A 16,213-nucleotide genomic window follows, 5' to 3' on the forward strand; every position below is an offset into this window, starting at 1 on the left:
TACCCCTAAAGCTAGCTACACACTGTCAGATTTTTTTAATCGGGACAAGGAACGGGACAATTTTTCAGAAAATTCAAAGCCAAAATATCTGTGCTACAGATTATGCAATTTGTCCATAGAAGCTAGCGATTTTTCACCACACCACACTGATTTTGCATATGTCCACCCACAAGGAGGATGACATAGTGACAGGAGAACATAAGAAATATGGGCAGATTATTGAAATGCACACACACTGCTCAATATCGGGAATTTGAGGCCGAGATTTTTGCTCTTGACCGACAGATCAGATAATGGAAGGAATGTATTTGTGGATGTTTTCTTATCGTTTTATTGGTGAAACGATCATTAATACACACTATACATCAAATCAGGCCGATCACCTGACTATTCGCAAATCGGCCTAATAATTGTATAGTTTGTAGGTAGCTTAAGACTCCTTATACTTAGGTGAGGGAAGGAAGGAAGCGTGCAAGCATTAGTGTGTCGTATTAGTGTGTTGCATTAGTATGTCACAGACTATTATTCAATTGATAATTGATTTCAGTCCAGTGCAGTAAAGAAGACAGTGGATTTTTATATTTACTTTAACTGAATTAGAACTTTTATTTTGTATTTATATCTGTATTTAAATGTAAATGTAACATTAGCAGGGCCATCATCGGGGGGGGGACGACTGCGGGGACTCCAGTCCCTGGCCCGGAGAGAGAGGGGGTCCGGGTAGCGTAGGTATGAAATGCAGTGGTGTGCGGTACCACAGTCACTGGTGGAATGCACCGGGGGCAGCCAAAGAAGTAAAGAGACTTGGTGGCATTTAAAACATGGAGCTGGCCGCGAGCCAATTACAGCTCGTGGAACGGCTGCCAGCCAATCAGCAGCGGATGCTGCTGATTGGCTGGCTGCCGTTCCGCGAGCTGTGATTGGCTTGCAACCGGTTCCATGTATTAAATGCCACGAGACTCTTCTCCTCTTCTCTGGCACCTGCCGATGCATTCCACCAGTGACACGCGGTACCGCACATCACTCTGCGCTGGCTGTCTTCTGAGCTCCCAGAGTCACGGAGTTGGCCGAGTGTCCAGGTAAGTTTGGGTTCTATTGTAGGGAGGGAGTGCCCAATTTATATATAATTATATATATATATATATATATATATATATATTTATATATTTTTATAGAGAGAGATATCAAAAATAGTAAAAAAAATCGCACATACTTCCAAAGTAATAATGTAAAGTGGGTGCCAGATCTCAATAATTAGTAGTAGTATATCTTTCCAGCCCAACATGTTGAAGCATACAAATAGATAGATCTGCACTCCATTTTTGAAAGGTTCAATCCTGATGCATTTTAATGTAACAGCAAAGAATGCATCAAACTGCAATAGTTCATATAAAGAGCAAAAAGTGCATAAAAATACTTATCAGAGCACAGGCACTGGGGGATGCATGATTCCTTGGTCCCAACCCAACAGCTGTTTCGGTGTGCTACCACCTTCCTCAGGGGTCTGCCATGCACTGGACTCCCCAAGAAAACATATATATATAGCCCTGCTAGTTAGTCACCTAAGGTGCACTCAGCTCTCCTCCCACATGTCGCTAATGCCGGACCCCATCCGACAGCCACCGGCAGGCGGAACCAACATGCGCGCCCTCTGGATCAGGGGAACGCCGGTCAGCTCCGTCATACCTTAAGTGACGTCAGTGGGTCCCGCAGCTTCACCACAAAACATAAACATTAGATGTCTATCATCCTCTATTTACAACTATATATATAAAATCACACACATACATGTGGGTAAATCCTGTTACAATTACTTGCTGTGCTGACACTTACATTTGCATGCTTTTAATTTAACATAGCTAAGCACCACAGGCTTTTTTTGTGTATGTATGTTATATATATATATATATATATATATATATATATACACACACAGAAAACATCTTGTGCTTAGATATATTAAATTAAAAATATGCAAATAAAAATATCAGCACAGAAAGTAATATAACAGAATTTACGAAAATTAATCTGTGCCCAAATAAGTCCAGCCCTCCCTGTCTCTCACCCCCGAAGTAGCTCCACCCACATCCACAGCTCCGCCCACTTCTGTCGCATACCCCGTGGCGAGCGGGGCCCTGCCTAATTTGTCAGTACCTGGCCCCACCATTTCTGATGGCAGCCCTGAACATTAGTATTAATTAATAATACTGCCTAGACCCAGAGGGGAATTTAATTGTTTGTTTTTTTGCGGCCGCAACTCCCGTCTAAAGTGATAAAACACTTGTTTGTCACTATGCACAAGTGCCTCGGGTGCGCATTATTTCTGCTTGTACCCTCCTGAAGTGGTGAGCTGAAATCCGCCCAAAGACAGGAGTTTGGGTGCCCAAACTGCAGTTTGGGAGCACCTCCAGTAATTTGCATGGGTATAGACGCTTTTCATGGCTAATTCTGGTGCATTTGGATGTGACATCCACAATAAGTAATGGGTGCCTGCAGCACTCACATCCAGCTGCACCAACAAATGAATAGCTTCTGTCACTTTTGCCGGGAGTTGCGGCCGTAAAAAATAAAAACAATTGAATTCAACCCAGACTGTCTTATGTATATGAAGCTTTGTTAAAGTACTATATTGTGTACAAAGTGTGTACTTTAGCATTTAGTGTTGCCACTAACAAGACACAATTCCAGATGTAAACCAAGCGTTATATAGTATTACTGTTTTCTACTGGCATAAACCTGGTGTGTAGGTTACCATTATAGAACTGGGTGCATATTCAGATGCATTTGAGTCACTTTTCCTGCATGAAACTGCATACCTCCCAACTGTCCCGCTTCCAGCAGGACAGTCCCTTTTTTCTGGAACTGTCCCGCTGCCCCACCCGCGGGCCACAGTGTCCCGCGGTGGGGGGGAAGTTGGGGAAAGCAGGAGGAGAACAGACGCACGGCATTTGTTCTCTTGTGTACGGACTGCCTGGGGGCTGCCCACTGCCTGGGGGCACGCCCCCAAAGTGAAGAAAATGGGGGAAGCCGCGAGGCTCCGCTCCATTTTCTGTTGACTCCACCCCTTTTCCCGGAAGCCACGGCCCTTTTCGGGCGCACGCGCCCTGTCCCTCCTTCCTTCTCTGAAATGTTCGGAGGTATGGAATTGTAACCCAGGTTACGGGTTAGAGAAATATTCTAAATTAATAAAAATGTATTATGGGTGTATATTTCATATATTTACACTTGAGGGAATTTAACTATTTAAAGTTGATAAAAGTATGTTGCATATATTAGTAACCATGTATGTGTTGCTACAAATATGTAAAAGAAAAACAAATATGTAAACTATATATATGATTTAATTCATGTATAATACGTATATGTGATTCATGTATTTATATATGGGTTGATGTGGTACTTTTTTCTGTGGTGAGGATGTGCTCCAGTGTGTGGGATGTACATGCACTGTGGAGGAAGCGGGTGGAGTGATACCGCTGGGAGTAAGTTGGTTCCTGTCAGAGAAAGAGAGTCCGGTTTTCAGGAGATAGAGAACAGATGTGCTGTCTGCAGATCTCTCCCTACAGTGTCACCCCCCTGTGTCCCGAGCTGTTCCGGGTGCAGGGGGGTGGAGTCAGAGAGGGAGCAGGGAAGCTGGTGGGAGAAGTGGTACTCGCCCTGCCCAGAGAGGCGATTGCGGTGGCCAGCGGCTGTGTGGGAGCGGAGGTGGAAACTGACAGTGACAAGAGGTGCCCCACTAACATTGAAGGTGGAGTTGCAGAACATCTTCACTGCTAAGAGGCAGCGTTCCAGGAGAGGGGGCACACCTGCAGTTTAGGAGGCGAGCAGGCAGCAGTTGAGGTCAGCAGCAGCTTAGATGAGTCAGTCAGCTGAGGGGGCTCAGCAGTAATAGGAGACAATGCAGCAACTAAGCGGACTATTCAGCTGCCCGGGAGGAGACAGCTGCATTTAGCAAAATGCAAGGGTCTGTCAGCTGAGCAGAGCCCGGATAGCAGAAGCCCCCCTACTATAGGAGGTGGTGAGCACCCACATAGCACCAATGGCAGACATAGGAGATATATCATTCACCTACTGTATATATGCTCACTATAGCTGTCAGCTAGATAGGAGAACAGGCAGTGAGTGATCAGAACACAATATTACACTCAGCACTTCCAAGAAATCTTCAGCTTTAGAGGAGAGCTGAGGGAGCATATTAGGAGTATTAATTGTGCCAGAGGATTACATATATTGAAATATATCTTCCCCACACTCAGGTATCATCAATATAACAACTTTATGTGAGGTAATTCAGTGACAGGCCTTCAGGTATTCTGTCATTGGGAAAACTGCTAATTCCAGGCGTTAAAGCAATTCAACTTTAAACTTTGCAGCAGCTCCAACTGGAAATACTGCCAATTACAGGATATACACTTTTGTTGGGATAAAATAAGTATATTACTTCAGTTGCAGATAGTATAGAGGATGTCAGAGCCACAGGTCAGCGCATAAGTTTACTCTATGGCTACTTCCTCTGCTGCCTTTATGATACTTCATTATTACTCTATGGCTACTTCCTCTGCTGCCTGTATGATACGTCATTATTACTCTATGGTTACTTCCTCTGCTGCCTTTATGATACGTCATTATTACTCTATGGTTACTTCCTCTGCTGCCTTTATGATACGTCATTATTACTCTATGGCTACTTCCTCTGCTGCCTTTATGATACTTCATTATTACTCTATGGCTACTTCCTCTGCTGCCTTTATGATACTTCATTATTACTCTATGGCTACTTCCTCTGCTGCCTTTATGATACGTCATTATTACTCTATGGTTACTTCCTCTGCTGCCTTTATGATACTTCATTATTACTCTATGGCTACTTCCTCTGCTGCCTTTATGATACTTCATTATTACTCTATGGCTACTTCCTCTGCTGCCTTTATGATACGTCATTATTACTCTATGGCTACTTCCTCTGCTGCCTTTATGATACTTCATTATTACTCTATGGCTACTTCCTCTGCTGCCTTTATGATACTTCATTATTACTCTATGGCTACTTCCTCTGCTGCCTTTATGATACGTCATTATTACTCTATGGTTACTTCCTCTGCTGCCTTTATGATACTTCATTATTACTCTATGGCTACTTCCTCTGCTGCCTTTATGATACGTCATTATTACTCTATGGCTACTTCCTCTGCTGCCTTTATGATACGTCATTATTACTCTATGGCTACTTCCTCTGCTTCCTTTATGATACGTCATTATTACTCTATGGCTACTTCCTCTGCTGCCTTTATGATACGTCATTATTACTCTATGGCTACTTCCTCTGCTGCCTTTATGATACGTCATTATTACTCTATGGCTACTTCCTCTGCTGCCTTTATGATACGTCATTATTACTCTATGGCTACTTCCTCTGCTGTCTTTATGATACGTCATTATTACTCTATGGCTACTTCCTCTGCTTCCTTTATGATACGTCATTATTACTCTATGGTTACTTCCTCTGCTGCCTTTATGATACGTCATTATTACTCTATGGCTACTTCCTCTGCTGCCTTTATGATACGTCATTATTACTCTATGGCTACTTCCTCTGCTGCCTTTATGATACGTTATTATTACTCTATGGCTACTTCCTCTGCTGCCTTTATGATACGTCATTATTACTCTATGGTTACTTCCTCTGCTGCCTTTATGATACGTCATTATTACTCTATGGCTACTTCCTCTGCTGCCTTTATGATACGTCATTATTACTCTATTGTTACTTCCTCTGCTGCTTTTATGATACGTCATTATTACTCTATGGTTACTTCCTCTGCTGCCTTTATGATACTTCATTATTACTCTATGGCTACTTCCTCTGCTGCCTTTATGATACGTCATTATTACTCTATTGTTACTTCCTCTGCTGCCTTTCTGATACGTCATTATTACTCTATGGCTACTTCCTCTGCTGCCTTTATGATACGTCATTATTACTCCATGGCTACGTCCTCTGCTGCCTTTATGATACGTCATTATTACTCTATTGCTACTTCCTCTGCTGCCTTTATGATACGTCATTATTACTCTATGGCTACTTCCTCTGCTGCCTTTATGATACGTCATTATTACTCTATTGTTACTTCCTCTGCTGCCTTTATGATACGTCATTATTACTCTATGGCTACTTCCTCTGCTGCCTTTATGATACGTCATTATTACTCCATGGCTACGTCCTCTGCTGCCTTTATGATACGTCATTATTACTCTATTGCTACTTCCTCTGCTGCCTGTATGATACGTCATTATTACTCTATGGCTACTTCCTCTGCTGCCTGTATGATACGTCATTATTACTCTTGAGACTATTCACACAAGTGGAAATGGATAACTGTATATGACTGTGATATTTCCAGGGATGTCAGATTCGCTGTAACATTCTGTATTCCTGCACAGTGTTTATTTACGGATCAATATATCTTTATATAGATTATTCTAATGTGGTATAAATGTATTGTTCAGTTAAAATGTACGAATATATTAACATGTATAACTGTGTATTTCAAAGTTAAGGTATATAGCAAACATTTGTTATTGCCTAAGTATTACTTATTCATATAAAGATATATGAATTATAATCTAAGTGTATTACTTAGCTGGAGGAGCACAGAGAGTTATTGGTGAACGCCAAACCAAAAAGGGACAGGATTTGAACAGGACTACTATTATAATTTATTTACTGGGTTATCTACCCCGTATTACTTAATTCCTATTAACATTTGGGTTTTCCCAAGTAGACTTAGACTGGCCACTAATATTTGGGTGGAGGCACTGATAAAAGAATGTATACCACTTAGAGGAATGTTAAGAGTAGGTACATTAGATAATAAGGGCGTTAGTAACCTGGTGACCCTAGAGAGGGTAAAAGGGGGGTTAGAAAATGCATCTTTTTTTCTGCCACATTTTATTATCCAACTCTACATCAGGTTTCAAGTGTGTATGTCATATCAGGTAAGTTTAATATCAAGTATGTTTGGGCCTGAGATACTGGGCCCCTACATAAAAAAATGGAATTACATTCACTTATCATACTCATCACTGCATTAGGTAGGGTTCTCATTCTGTTCATGTGACTGTTCTGGCATTTCATCTCTTATAAGAAATTGTGAAAGCATTTCTTTTATTTCATGGCTCAGCTGATGCTTTGGAACCCAAGGGAGAAAGGGAGAATGAGGGAGCGGGAGGGAGGATGGAGAGTGTGTGTATGCCGGGGAAGAGATGGGGGAGTTGGTTTGCCTGCTATTATTTAAACCATACCAAGATCTCTACAGGAAATCAATGGTTCCAGCGGAAGAAAAACAGCCAGGGAAAGAATGAAATAGGAAATCACAGAGGAGGAAGAGGCATTTAACAAATAAACAGCAGCACATAATTCTCTGTGAACAATATGTTAACTCCTTTATTGTCTGAAATACATACGCACCTTTATAGAAAATGAAAAGCCCACTGGTAAAAAAAAATATTGTTATAATCCTAATATGCAAGTGCACACTCTAACCATGCTAAACCTTATAATAATATTGCATCAAAGTTGCACATTTAATAAGGCACAGTGAGGGTAAGATCTACTATATATATGCTGTGTGTTAAGGTGCCCACACACATAGCGATATTTTCCACGATTTGGCCAATTTCGACGAATCATGACGACAAATCGTGTAAAATATGCCCAAATCGTGAGTCCCCACTCAAGATGCGATGCGCTTCCCCGCTGGTCGCACATCGCATCGTCAGATCTGCCGTGCTGTAGGACAGATCTGACAATCTAGGAAAGCAAGGCACTGTAAAAAGTCTGGATGCAGGAGAGATCGTAAGAAGATTGGACACCAAATCGTGTCCAGATCGTGTGCAGAGCTGCCGGGGAGAGTTTCAAGGGAAATCGTACACATCGGCTGATCGTCAGCACATCGCTATGTGTGTGGGCACCATTAGTTTTGGGACTGTTATTGGGCGCGGGGCTCTCTGGGCTGGTGTGGCTGGACTGTGTCCTGGCATCATAATGTACACTTTTTCACTTTTTTAGTTTGTTTTTTTATATATGTAGCAATTCATACACTTTTAATTATAACCTCTTACTTACGGAAGACTTAACACATAGGAGTTCTTTATAATTCTTTAACCATCACTTGCAATCTCGCTCTTGTGTGATGCCATGGGGCGGTTCCGCTGGGTTGGCCTGGGGGTCCCTGCCTTGTATTTGTTCCATAGGAGTGTTAGGGACCTACCCTAATAGAGGTCACTTGGATGCGTTGGGCAGGCCCATAATTATGGCCATTATTATGCTAAGAACCTCTTTGATGCAATATAGCAATATTATTATTAAGTTTAGCATGAGTGTGCAGTTGCATTTTTTCTCTTTTTCTGCTTGTAGCACTACTAGTCTCAGCAGGTAGCACCTCACATTGTGTTTAGGGTGTGCAATCTAGGGCCCCTCCCCCTATGGATAATCCTAATATAAAAACTATAGCTATGTAGAAGAGTAATATTTCAGGTTTCTTATTTTGTCACAGATAGAAGTTGTATCAACTTAATATATCCCCATACAGAGGTTTGGAGGTTAAACATACAATATTTAACCCCAAATGCTGAGTTGAATAATATTGTAATCTCAAAATACATCTAATACTGGGTACACACTAAAACAACAAATCGGTCAACAGAACGTTCCGCTGTCCAAGAAGACGATTTGTAAGCTACAGATGTGTCCACATACATCTATCGTCCATGCGCTACAAGTCTCACCATTCAAAGCAGGAGCTCCGTGTGACTCAGTATCGCTGAACATCTTTTCGTGCAACTTTTCACCTTCAAATGCTTCTTGTTCGCATAGTCATGCAAACATTTAGCACAAACAGCTTCCGCTGATTAAAATGTTATGCAGCATGCCTATATTCTGTGTGTGACTGCAGGTGTATCTGCATGCAAAATGCTATGTTACAGTGTTAAAGCTGCTGACACTGTAATGCAACGTTTCACGTGCAGATACACCCACAGTCGCTCACAGAATATTGACATGCTGCATATCATTTTAATCAGCAAAAGCTGCTTGTGCTAAGTATTCACATTGTTATGCGAATAAGATGCATCTGAAGGTAAAATGTTGCACGAAAAGATGCTTGGCGCTACAGAGTCTCACCACGGCATGGCGTGACTAGAAGGGCTGTTTAGTGAGCAAGGAGGCTAGATGTATGTGGACACATCTGTATACACACTTTCCTAATAAATATGTCAGGCCAGCCTTTACTACTGGACGGCAATTTAAATTTGCCCTCCCAGTTGTGTGTGATGTTGCTGTTGGCGGGTCCTGTGGCCAGTGTATGGGTCGGCCGGTACACACATGTAGATGCACCGATACATCTTTACATTGGCTTTACTACAGGGCCGCCCTGATATATCTGTGAACGACGTTATTCTGTGAACGAGATTTGTGAGTACATTGGTGGGTGTGTACACCTGCTATATCTGTGAACAACATGGTTCACAGACATATCAGGTGTACACACCCACCAATATACTCACAAATCTCGTTCGTTGAACGAACTAACGATGTATCAGCAAGTGTGTAACCAGTTTAACTTTCCACCAGTAGCATATATGATCCTGGTTTATGTCAGATAAACTTACACCCAACCAGGTCACAAGCATAAGAATTGTTTTTTTTAAATTAACATTTTCTTTGATTGTGAAAAACATATTTTCTGTTAGGTTTGCTTTAAATTAAAAAAATAAACCTCTATTATACTGTACAGCGGGTATATTATTTTTCCCGGCGTATGATAGTTGCACAAATGAATTCTAAAATACAAAATTATATAATATTAGCATGATCATTAAAAAAAATCAGCTTCAGAGGTCAATCTGTAAGTAGCCAATCAGAAGTGACTACAGTAGCTAGTGCTGGAAACCGTCATTCTCATCATTGTGTATTTGTGCACATATGCTGAATGGTAAAACATATTTGTCACCAAATGGGTGCACACCCAGATCAGTATTAGCCCCTTAGTGTACTGTATAAAGTGTTTCATAAAATGATAAGGCTCAGAAACACCATTTTCATCATTCCCAACTATATATTAGGATACAGTCTTATTACTGAGAGACATACACCTGTCAGTCAAGCTGTAAATATGCCATTTTCATGGAGCATTCTTTTTGTTGGACTGAACTTAAAGTATTGCCTTTTTACACTCTTCTTATATGCATACCATACACTTTATATAGACATAAACTTGTAAATAGCAAAACCTCAGCAAATGCACAGTACAAAGAGGTTTTAAAATCTCATAAATGTTTAAATTCCCTTCAAAATACTGTAGTGCTTGCCTGAACTATATAGAAGCAAACCAGATGTATTTATGACATTTGGCAAATTCCTCTAGCTTTTAATGGAGAGAGCTGTTATTTTTACTTGCTATTTCTACCTAATACACAACAAAGTAAAAGATATGATTGTAAATGCTATGCAATTATCTCATGATGCCATTGAGAATCAATAAGGCCCACCTTAAAGTAGAAACAAAATAATGATGTAGGTTAGCAATTACCCCTTTTATCCTGGTCTTTTAAACCTTAAGCACAGGACCAGCTTTTACTTGATACCACTGACTTTTCTTTAACTGTGTAAAACCAATATACTCAAGCCTTTTAGGACATGTTGGGTAATAAAAGAATGAAAAAAAAAATCAGTAGAATGTTGAATAGACGCAAGAAAAATATTCTTCATGGTGTACATTTAAAAAAACACACCTCCTCCCGGCTAAGCCCTATATTTGTTTTATTAATACATACAATATATATAATTATACAAGTGGAATAATAAATATACACAATTTCTATATTTTAGATATATATAGATATCTAGCTAGCATAAAAGATCAAGCCTGCACACAGCATAAACCCATCTCCTCCACCCTTTGCCGTCTGCTCACGTCACTTCGCTGTTTTCTATTCATAAATTCCTCACTCAGTGAAAAAAGCAGAATCAGCTCCACAGGGGACAGTGAATGTGTGTACAGGGGGCAGTGTACAGGAAGACATATAGCAGGGAGACACTGGATGTGTACAGGAAACCAACGACACTGGGGAAAGGTATCAGAAAGAAAGACAGACTGTCAGTGGGTAGGTGACTGACAATGTGAAGGAAAGTGACAGTGTGTAGGAGTCAGAGTGGGCATTGAGTGATTGGGGGGGAGATTTTGTAGATGGATAGATTTTCATGCACGTGCATAAAGACACATATGTATGATAAGATACAAATTGGATATATATAAATATGTGATGTGTTCTTGACTTTATATGAAAGACAATAATAAATGTACAGAATTACAAATAGTAACAAACAGAAAGACCAGCTGGATTGACAGTTTGGTCTATGTGACTGCTACAGAAAGAAACCCCTCAATCCAATAAAATGGGGCTTGCCATTTACCAGATATTTTTATATAACTATTCTTCATGAAATCACACAAATACAAACAGATCTAGCAATATGATATATATATATATATATATATATATATATATATATATACAGCATATATATATATATATATATATATATATATATATATATTATATTTGTATATACACACACACATATACATAGACAGATAGATTCCCCCAATTTACAGTACACAAAACCACATCACATTTCCTGTCTTTTCTTCACTCAAACTGCCTGTGTATGTGCAGGTATACCATCATGTCTAGTAAGTATATTTCTATTATTTTTCTATCTGCATGAATACACACACTGTACATATCGTTGTCATATTAAAACAGCATAAGCGTTGTAGTGCATCTCTTTCCCATCAAAGGTGAAAAATGATCTGGCAGCCAACACCCAAACCGCTTTGGTATCCCCATGGTTAGCCTTACCTCCCACGCACAGAAGCGACATGGTGTATGCTGAGGTGACGAGTGCAGGGGCAACCAGAGATGCCCACCACTCCCTACGCCAGGCAGCGTTAGCTGGTCAGTGCCCTCCTCCGGTTACAACTGGTCATAATGACTCTGGCTCGCACTGCACCCCGTCTGCCATCTTTATGCTTCAGCACCAAGGCTATGGAGAGCTCCGTTTGACGTCAAGTGAAGAAGAGGGAGGGCGAGAGTGGAGCAGATGTGGGAGGGAAGAAGCAGGACTGAGCACACCTGATTTGCAAAAATAAAATGTGGTTTGCATGTCACTGAGAAAAGTGATAATGTACAGTATGCACAAAAGCTATGTTTGGACATTTACAATGTGATTATGTAACAGGTCAGTTTATTTAGTAAAGGGGTAACATGAAGACATGGAGATTGGGTAGGGGAGGAGTGATATGGAGCAATAGGGTGTATTTTAAGGATGGACGTTTGTGAAGTTATGTGTTGCTACTCGAGTCCATTCATCTTATATCACTTTAACTATTACACATGTTCCTGGAAGCTAAGATTTACAATGAAGGAAACCCCAATCATTTAATTAAGAACAATCTATCATACTGCAGTGTACCGCAGTTCTGGAAAATAGTCATTATCTCATCATTTACTAGAAATATTTGGCACTTACAAAATAATTGAGTGAGTAAAAGAGCTTGCATTTTTCTCTAAAATGCTTCATTTAAATGTTCATTTATCAAAATGCATTCCTGTAAATTAAGTAGCCCACACATAATCCGATTTTCTAAATGAAACCATTGAACATGTATGGCCTCATCCTGTAATCAAAATGTGAATGACTGGCTTCTGGATTTGTTCAAATAAAATGAGAGAAAATGAGTAATGGTATATTTACAGTATTGTTTGTATTGTATCACTACAGTAATATTATGGAAACATGTGACGAGTCATTAACTGATGTTCCTGGCATTGTTTCCTTTTTAATTCTTCCCCACCGACCCTCCCATCTCTCCTCCTCAATCTCTTTCTTTCTCTTATCTTTTATCTCTACCCCTATACCCCCTGTCTCTTCCTGGTTTCTCTCCTCCTCTTTACATCTATTCTTGTTTCCCTGTCTCTTTCTTCTCACCACTATCTTTCCCCAGTTCTCTAAGGGTGTCAGTCTCTAGCTGCTGTAATTCTGTAGAATGTTGGGGCGTAATTTAAGAAGAGGTGTCATGTAAGGTTGTTATATTTCAAAGTTAAAAACAGGACTCAATTGATGGGATCCCTCCGGCACAGTCAACCCGCGCCGCACCCCATTATATACACCTCATAATATGCAAATGATGTTGCCGTGAAGGCAAAATGCAGGCTGTACATAGAATTAAGTCATGTCTGGACATTTAAAGTACATTTAAAGTTCACAGTTTAACCTGACTTTCTGCATTTTCATAAAAAAAATATGTCTACTGAACAAATATAGAAATATTTTTACAAACTCATATTATAGGGTAGATGATGATACCTCACTTTCATTTTTAGAGTAACAGACTCATTATCTGCTCTGACAGGTTATAAAAAAAAACTGGTCACCTTCTCTGAAATTAAAGAAGCTAGAGCTGTAAGTTTGTGTTTCTTTGATTTAATATGGTCCGTAATGTCAGACCCCACCAAAGCAATGCCAGATAAAGGTGCACATGGGCCTGGAGCTAAAAATTGTGAAGGGCCTTTTGTGTGCTGTGGGGGGTTTTCCTAGTGTCATGTTCAAGGCCGGATTAACGGGGGGTGACAGGGGCGGTCGTCCCTGGGTCCGCACACGTAAAGGGCTCCCACACCCATCGGGGTTAAAATGGGCCAGAGGAGACGGAACCAGTTCCGCCTCCACCGGCAACCTAACCCCGGCACCGCAGGGAGGCTCCATTTGTCAGACGCCCGCTGAGATTGTAACCAGGGGGCGCCCAGCTCCCTCCCCGCAGCAGCAGCCGGAGACCAGGAGCTCACTCGTCTGGCTTCCGCAGTTACACAACTGTTATACACCCCTGCTGATTGTGATGGTACAGTCTGCACTACACTAAACAGATAACTTATCACATAACTAAAGATCCTGGAAATGTCAGGACACTCATACCCACATTACTTTTAATCTGGCTGACAGGGCAGTAACAAATATCCAGACACAGATGACAGAATAATTAAAATATCTCTCACCTCTAATGAACAGCACTATTTTCTGCCCTGCTATAGCGATTGGCTCCGCCTCCTTCTGCCCACCTTATACTTCCTCTGCTTTGGCTCCTCTTGCCCACCGAGCACTGACAGTGTCCCATCTCTGCAATACAGCCCCCCCAATAGTGGAAGAGGGCAGAGCTGTAAGCACCGAAGATCAGTCACATCCACACATTGCTGTGATAATGCAGCCCGAGGCTCCCTCGCTGCCCCCTTTTGCCCCGGTGGTACAGGACGAAGCTAAAGGGGCTGGGCAGCTGAGCTGTCAGACACTACTGTCATGATGCAGCCACGGTTCCCCCGCTGCCCTCCCTTTCCCGCTAGCTGAGTCCATGCCTCGATCCGACGTCCACTGGCAGGGCAGGCTGCTGTAACAGAATTTTTTTCCCTGTCTACATCAGACCCTGTGGGCCTATTTTGATGTGGGGCTTGGAGCTGCAGTTCCACCCACCCCATTGTTAATCGGGCCCTGCACCAAAGCCAATTGTAAACACAACACTGCACAACACAGCATAACACAGTTTCATTGTCATTCTCTTTCATTTCTTAATAAAAGGAAAGTTATTACGTAATTTATCTGTTAACTGAGATTTTCTCTTTGGTGGTGGCATTCCTAAATAAATATAAATTAGAGCTATGAGCTTAAATTTAAAATAGGATTTAATATAAATGATGGGAGATAATCTTTTTAGTCAAAAGACCCAAGACCAAGTTGAAATACAATATATATATATATATATATCCAACAATAGGATGGCACTCCCACAGAAAATTAATAATAGTCCCGGTTGCCTTCTGAGCGCTTGCCAACACGTGGCTGTATAAATACATACAGTATCACCGGCACTCCGGTGTATAAAAGAACCACAGACGCAGGTATAATCATCAACGTTTCGATGTATTTCTCACATCGTCATCAGGATACAAAACACTTCAAAAATACACTTACTTATACCCCACCACCGTACACCATGTGAATCGCCACCGCTTCTGGGTTCCGGTCAGTGAAGACGCCCACAAATGATGTCATCATGTACGGCCCGCTGCCATGGTGACTAATGACACTAAAAAACATAAAACAGAAGGCACTCGAATTTACGGAGGCTAAATCCATATATGTATAGTGCGATCATGTATTAAAACAACCCTATGAGCAGTGATAGCACATACATTTTTTGCACAAGCCAATCAATATAATACATAAGGATTATTACAAAAAGGGTGACGGTTCCACTATCGCTCAAACTTATCCATCAAACATAAATAGAATGCACCAAATATAGAGAATGCAGCCTGTCTTCTGACAAGTCCCTTCAAGTCGTGTTTGTTGATTGAAGATCTGTACTGTATGCGTGACTGTCCTCCATGCATGTTTCCTTGGCATCCGGGTAAGTTCTTCTTTTCCAATCCTGAATCTTGTCCGGCATCTTGAGAGGATATCTTCTCTTAAATTGTTGGGGATTGGCACTTTCTTCCGACTTCCATCAAAGTTCACCCGCTTGGTCCAATTGCAATACAGGTCGTAGGGCACATGTTCTTGAAATATTGCTTGCGCATATCGATGCATCTCACAATTGACAGCTCTGTAAATTTCATTGTCCTTGTCAACGTTGATTATAGCCAGTGGTATATCCGGTAAGGGTGTTCCAAATACAGTCAGTGGTGCTGGGGTGCTCGACATGACAGGCGTTCCTGGTGAAATTACAGGCATGCTTGCATTGTTGATCCTCGATTCTTCAACTGACCATTCAGGCAGGCGATATGATGCCACTGGTGTACTCTCCCACTGAGGCAGGCTGCATGATGGCACTGGTGTCATGTCCAAGTGCTCTGATGCCACTCTATTGTCCATATCTAGCAAGTGGAAGGATGGGTCAGTCTCCAAGTTGAAATCGTCGTCGTTATCCTCAGGCTCAAATTCATCCGGTGTGACCATTTCATACTGGATTGCCTGGTCATGTCTCTTCCTGGTACTCTGGGCAGCGGCCTCTTGCCATTCTTCTTTACTTTGCCGGATTGCTTCTTTCGTTGCTTCTGCAATGGTGTCCTTCAGCCCTTCCTTCAGCTCTTCTTTCAAGTTGTC

The 16,213-nt window shown here is 41.3% G+C and overlaps 1 protein-coding gene across 1 annotated transcript in view; it reads right to left on the minus strand.

Moving 5' to 3' along the window:
• UNC13A (unc-13 homolog A) overlaps positions 1–12,087 on the minus strand; it is a 239,759-nt gene extending 227,672 nt beyond the window's left edge. Inside the window, exon 1 of the mRNA XM_088450825.1 lies at positions 11,923–12,087. Coding sequence (XP_088306951.1) covers positions 11,923–11,944 — 22 coding nt within the window. The 5' untranslated portion in view covers positions 11,945–12,087. The remainder of the gene's footprint in view (positions 1–11,922) is intronic.
• Between the last annotated feature and the right edge of the window lie 4,126 nt (positions 12,088–16,213).

The sequence above is a fragment of the Taudactylus pleione genome, unplaced genomic scaffold, assembly GCF_031769625.1.
Source record: "Taudactylus pleione unplaced genomic scaffold, aTauple2 ptg000529l, whole genome shotgun sequence".
NCBI classification, from domain to species: domain Eukaryota; kingdom Metazoa; phylum Chordata; class Amphibia; order Anura; family Myobatrachidae; genus Taudactylus; species Taudactylus pleione.